This window comes from Trichechus manatus, unplaced genomic scaffold (genome assembly GCF_000243295.1).
Source record: "Trichechus manatus latirostris isolate Lorelei unplaced genomic scaffold, TriManLat1.0 scaffold00046, whole genome shotgun sequence".
NCBI classification, from domain to species: Eukaryota; Metazoa; Chordata; class Mammalia; order Sirenia; family Trichechidae; genus Trichechus; species Trichechus manatus.
In genome coordinates, this window is record NW_004443982.1 from 17,533,587 (window position 1) to 17,540,422 (window position 6,836).

Here is a 6,836-nt window from a genome sequence, read left to right on the forward strand (position 1 = left end):
ACTAGATAGTAGATAAGAATTATCTTAGGTGAAGGGAAGGACAGCACACACTACAGGGGAAGTCAGCACAACTGGACTAAACCAAAGCTAAGAAATTTCCTGAATACAACCAAACATGTCAAGGGACAGAGTAGCAGGGGCGGGGGTCTGGGGACCATGCTTTCAGAGGACATCTAGGTCAATTGGCATAACAAAGCTTATTAAGATAATGTTCTGCATCCTACTTTGGTGAGTGGCGGCTGGGTCTTAAAACCTTGCAAGCAGCCATCTAAGATGCATCAATTGGTCCCAACCACCTGGAGTAAAGGAGAATGAAAAACACCAAAGACACAAGGAAAGTATTAGCCTAAGAGACAGAAAGAGCCACATAAACCAGAGACTTCATCAGCCTGAGACCAGAAGAACTAGATGGTGGGCGGCTACCACCAATGACTGCCCTGACAGGGAACACAATAGAGAGTCCCTTATGGAGCAGGGGAAAGGTAGAGTGCAGAACTGAAATTCTAGTAAGAAGACCAGACTTAATGGTCTGAACGAGACTGGAGGAACCCCAGAAAGCATGGCCTCTGGATTCTCTATCAGCTCAGAACTAAAACAATTTCTGAGGCCAACTCTTCAGACAGGGATTGGATTGGACTGTGGGACATAAAGTGATACTCGTGAGGAGTGTGTCTCTTAGCTCAGGTAGATACAAGAGACTGCTTCTGTCCGGAGGTGAGATGGGAAGGCAGAGAGGGCTAGGAGCTGGCTGAATGGACATGAGGAATCAGGAGTGGAAAGGAGGAGTGTGCTGTCACAGTAAGGGGAGAGCAATTAGGGTCACATAACAATGGCTGTATGTATAAATTTTTGTATGGGAGACTAACTTGAAATGTAAACTTCATTTAAACTAAAACAATAAACAAAAAAAATTTTAAAAATAAAAAGAAACAGGCAGAAACTGGGGGATGAGCACACAGGTCTAACCAAGGGACCTGAGTGGAGGAGTGACAGCATCCACTAAATCCACCCACTGCCATCAGGTCGATTCTGACTCATAGTGACCCCATAGGGTTTCCGAGGCTGTAAATCTCTATGGAAGCTGACTGCCACATCTTCTTCTGCACAACGTCCACTATAACTAGTACGTCAAGGGCAATGCAAACCAACCAATAGGGTTAATGATTATAGCCATCCATTATTGAGTGTTTACAGTATTCCAGCACTATTGTAAGCTCTTTATAACTTTAACTGACTTAAATCCTTACAACAACCTTATAAGGTAGCTAATGTTACCATTTTTGTTTTGTCAGATGAGGAAACTAGATTTATCTGGGGAAGCAATCTGTCTAAAGTGGTACAAGGATTTCATGGTGCAAGTAATATTTGATCCCTGGATATATGACTCAACATGCCCCCTAAACACTCTGCCACCCACATGGCATGACTTCTCAATACAGGAGGCTGTTAAGAGTGGCAGAGCCTGAGTCATCTGGCCTAAGTTCATATCATGATAACTCAGAATGAAATGAGACTACACTTTTAAAGCGGTTAGCACAGAACACTCAATAAATATTAGCCACTGTTGTTTTTGTTTAAAGGGAACAAGACATAGCAGCTTAAAAAATCTATTTTCTAGAAAAGTATCTCATGGATGTATAAAAGTGTTTCTTCTGTTATTTTCAAAAAAGTTTAAAGAATGACTTCATTATTAATAGCTTTGTTGTTTATTCCGCAATTTGGCTCCATTTCTTCACAGGGAATAAATAAAGAGGACAAGAGAAGAAAAACTGAAAGGGAAAAGGAAGGGGGAGTATAATAGATTATTACTAAATATTATTGAGATTGACAGAAGCAAATATTCTGAACCACGTCTTATTGTACTTCTGTGTTTCCTGGGATCTGGTTATTAAATTGTTTCTTCCTGAAGGAAGTAATTTTTAATTCTCTTGAAACTTTCGTCAATATCTAGTTAATACCTTCCATAAACAATGTAACTATTTGGAGCATATTAGAAAAATTACTCACTTTTCATGAGTAATGCCAAAAATATCATTTCTGATTTCTTTAAAATTATTAACTGCATTTCATCACCTGAATTCTAGTCTATTATGAATCGAACTGTGTTCCCCCAAGATATATTGAAGACCTAACTCCTGGTACCTGTGAATGTGAAATTGTTTGAAAAGAAAATCTTTGAAGATGTTATTAATTACGTTACCATGAGGTCATACTGAAGTAGGAATGTCCAAACCCAATATGACTGGTATTCCTATAAAATGAGGAAAAGAGACACACAGACAGACACAGAGGGAAGAAGCCATATGAAGATGGAGGCAGAGATTGGAGTGATGCATCTACAAACCAAGGAATTACAAGGATTGCTGAGGACCACCAGAAAGAAGCTAGGAAGAGAAAAGGAAGGATCTTCCCCAAGAGCCTTCAGAGAGAGTATGGTGCTGCTGACATCTTGATTTCTGACTTCTAGCCTCCAGAACTGTGTGACGATCAGTTCCTTTTGTTTTAAGCCACCTAGCTTGTGGTATTTTGTTACGGCAGCCCTAGGAAACTAATATATATTCATAGAAAAACTGCAATAATTTTAACCAAAGTTTTTGTTTCTTCAAGATTGATTGAATATCTTGGAGGAATGGAAAGGAAGATTCTGGGCTCTTAAGAACAAAATAAGCATCAATCAAGAATATTTTAATGTTGTACCAATTCTAAGGAAGCTAACTCCTTTAGGCACATTGAAGATTTCTGCAACATGTAAACATAATCTTATGACAAGTTTTCTCCTGGAGTAAAATAAACATAAGCTTTCGATTACCGTTTTGGGAGCCATACAAGACACAAAAGCTACATGCTGCACAACTGACAGTGACTGAGGGGGGAACTGTGTTTATTTATGCTCCTTTCTTCAGGGGTGAGATGCAATAACAAAATATATTTAACAATCAGCACAGTACAGACAGGAACCAATTGGAATGAATGTTAAAACCAATCAGAAAGAGGCTGTGGCCATTCAGAACAGATGATGAAATAAATCAGAATGGATGTTGCAACCAATCAGAATGATGCTCTGACTATTCAGAACAGATGATGCAACCAATCAGAATGGATGTTGCAACCAATTAGAATGATGTTCTGATCATTTAAAACAGATGATACAATTAGTTTGGATGCTAGCTGAAACTTAGGTAAAGTCATACAGTGGGAACCAGCTAAAGATCAGCCCTTGCTACAACTGATGTGAAATCCAATTGCACCTGTATTACTCAACTTTCCTCACACAAAAATAGAAACTTATTTCAAAAAATTCACGTGATTTCTGAGACACAATGGAAACTTGTCACTTTCCAAAACTACTTCTTTCAACCAAGTGGAGGCAAATCCCCAGTAAGACTGATCTGAGAAAGGCATTATAAATAAGTAACAGCTAACATTTTCGAGCACTCACGTGCCAGGCACTACACATGCATTATCTTACTTAATCATTATAACAACCGTATGAGGAGGATACTATTATTATCCTTGCTTTACCTATGAGGAAACTGAGGCATAGAGAAGTTGAGTAGCTTGCTCAAGGTCACCCAACTAATACATGCCAGAGCCCATACTCAAACTTCGGCAGTCATTACTCTTAATTACTAGTTATGATCTTATTAGCAAATGGGCATTCTCATCAACATCTTATTATTAGACCAACTCAATCCTCCCACCTGGCTAAATGGTAAAGTGCCAAAAATGTTTTCTAATAATTGGGCTACTGCTTGGAACTCATGAAGTCAATAGCCACTGTCTCCAGTGTGGTCACAGTTGCCCCATTTCTGATCTAAATTGCTTCAAACAAGCAGAAAACACTCAAGGAGGACAGAAAAGATAAAAGAATATTACCTTATTCTCTTATCCTCCACTTTTTTCAAATATTCATCTCTTTTTAGGACTCCCAGAATCATTTCCTTTTCATGATCCAATAAAAATGACAGATTGATGAACTCCGAGTTCTTAGACATGGTATTTCAGCAGCAGCTCTGAATAGCAGTGGTTGAATATTCCAGAAAGTGAATCAATATTCGCAATTGTTAAAGTCCTGTTGATCAATTCAGGGTCACTCAATTGCTCGATGTCGAGGGGTTTTTATAAGGTCTCTGTAGAATTGCCAGTGATGGTTAGATATTTTTTCAGGCTAAACAAAAAACAGGCTTCGCTGGGATAGCATTCCAAGAAAGTCATTATTGTTTTAACTGAAAAAGATCTCCAAAGCCTTTGTTGTAGCATGCAGTCAAATGACAGCTGAGTTTCACTAATGATGCTCAACTTCAATCTTTCAGAAAGCTATGAGCAGGAATCGGATCTGTTGGGACAGAACCCTGAAAATACTAGAAAGGTAGAGAAAACAAAGGAGAGAAAAATTAATTAGGCCATTTTCCCCACAGCACTGGTAAAAGTGACTAATTTTTGAAACAGTGATACACCTAACTCAACAAAACCCAAACTTTTTCAATCAGTAAACAGGCTTTTATTAAATACTTACTGTGTACTTACTGGGGCCCTCATTGCCCACTGGTTAAGCGTTTGGCTGCTAACCAAAAGGTTGCCAGTTCAAAACCACCAGCCACTGCTTGGAAACCCTATGGGGCAGTTCTACTCTGTCTATAGGGTTGGTTCGAGTCGGAACCGACAGCAGCGGGTTTGGGCTTTGTTTGTTTGTTTTTTGGTATGCTTATTACCATGAAACATTATTTGTTAGTTGATTCCAGGTTCTCTATGCAAATTTGGAAACCCTGGTGGTGTAGTGGTTAAGAGTTTGGCTGCTAACCAAAAAAAAGGTCGGCAGTTTGAATCCACCAGGGGCTCCTTGGAAACCCTATGGGGCAGTTCTACCTTGTCTGATAGTGTAGTTATGACTCAGAATCGACTCCATGGCAATGGGTTTTTTTCTATGCAAATTTAGTTTCTTCCATTATGATTAGCTTCCTCTGCCAGTCAGGTCCCATTACCACCCTTGCAGCTGACTCATAGGTGAAATAGAGGTAGCCACTTTGGAACACTAAGTGCACAGTCTGGACTGTCCACAACAGCTCAGGGCCCTTAAGTGGCTCCCTCTCTTTGTTCCTCCCTCCTTCCCCATACCTAGGACCACAGCATAAAAAGTACGGCTGGTGAAATAAGTATGAATCGGTGCTACATGTATCAACCGGAATGTATCTCACAAACATAACGTTGAATGAAAAATTAAGTTATAGAAGAATTCATGCAGAACGATTAACATATATATTAAGGATATCATTTGTAGTAATATATCTAATTTAGGAATATATATATATATTTGTAGCATATATGTAAGGAAATCCATGGGAAATTCAGAATTGTGATTACCTCTGGGGACAGAGAGTGATGCAATCAGAGAAAGCACAGGGGCTTCAAGTGTATTAGGTAATGTCTTATTGTCAATATGGGTGTATGTATCTCAAAATGTGCATAGTATTCTTAATTATTCTAGGTATGTATTATATACTGCAAAATAGATGTTTTAAAGCTATACTCGCCAGGCCCTGCTTCTCATCCTAACTCTTGTACACGTTCTTTCATTGGCCTGACACTTGGATTCTCTCTGTCCAGCCCCTTTCAAATGATGACTCTTAGGGTGAGCTCTCTGGTTTTGTGATTTGACATCATCCAATGACACTGTCCCTCAACTTTCCCCCAGCTCTATGAACTACAATCTACATGAAAGTTACACTTGGTTTGCTGGGCTTTAGCCAGGCTTCCAGGCATAACTAGATACATACTCAAAGGCTGCTTTGAAGCCCAGCAGTAGCCTTAAGGTCAGGCTGCCCTCAAAGTCTCAGCAGATCTGAAAGAATGAGATCTTATCCAGAGCCTCCGCAACTTTCCAAAGCCCCCATGTGTTTGTTCTATACATTGTGCACCAAACCAGAACTTTGCTGAAATGACTCAGAACTGAACTGATCAGGTCAGTGCAGACTCTCCGGGTTTATGCCAGGCCTTTCTTCCATTTCCAAAGCTCTAGACACAACAAGCATCAAAGGGCCCCAAGATTGACATGAACAGGAAGCAATAGGGTTAAGAGCAAAAGGGGCTTTTCAGAAAGGTTAAAGCAGTGTTCCCACTTTGGTTTTTGCATCACTGTCAACTGTGGTTTCCTCAGGTAAAGAACACAATGGTTTTTCCACCCTTTGTGTATCTCATGTTTTATGCTGAAAAACTAATTTGGTAACTCAGTGAATGAATATCTTCACATTAAAGCCAGGATCAATTAATACATATTTTGTGTTTCAAATGTCAGAGATGTAGAATGTCTCATGTTTATATTCTATAGAATTGTGTTTAGAAATTATTCAAGGGGTTGGGGGCTATAAAAATGCTTGACCTAAAGCTTATGGTTATCTATACCTTGAGCTGTAAATGCAAGTATGCCCTCTAAAATCCAAGGGTCTGCCCTATGAGGGGAATAAAGTGAGAGTAAAAATACCATATGGAGCCCTGTGGCAAAGTGGTTAAAGCACTCGGCTGCCAACCAAAAGGTCAGTGGTTTGAACCCACCAGCCTCTCCACAGGAGAAAGATGTGGCAGTCTGCTTCCGTAAAGATTTATAGCCTTGGAAACCCTATGGGGCATCTCTAGTCTGTCATACAGGGTCGCTGTAAGTCAGAACTGATTTGATGGCGATCGGTGAATAACACCATGGGCAGCACTAAAGGTAACAGAGAAGTCAGGAAATTAAGCAAAGATACAAGAAAAGGAAGCAACACTTCCAAATTCATTCTATGAAGCCAGCATAACGCTGATACCAAAACCAGGCAAAGACATCACAAAAAAAGAAAATTATA

General features: G+C 39.7%; 1 protein-coding gene across 2 annotated transcripts in view; it reads right to left on the reverse strand.

The window, feature by feature from the left end:
- The window catches only part of SYTL5 (synaptotagmin like 5), a 170,454-nt gene extending 166,116 nt beyond the window's left edge, over positions 1 to 4,338 (reverse strand). For both annotated transcript variants that reach the window (XM_004376939.2, XM_004376938.2), the window contains exon 1: positions 3,877 to 4,338. In XM_004376939.2, coding sequence (XP_004376996.1) covers positions 3,877 to 3,995 — 119 coding nt within the window. In that variant the 5' untranslated portion in view covers positions 3,996 to 4,338. The remainder of the gene's footprint in view (positions 1 to 3,876) is intronic.
- Positions 4,339 to 6,836: the final 2,498 nt, after the last annotated feature.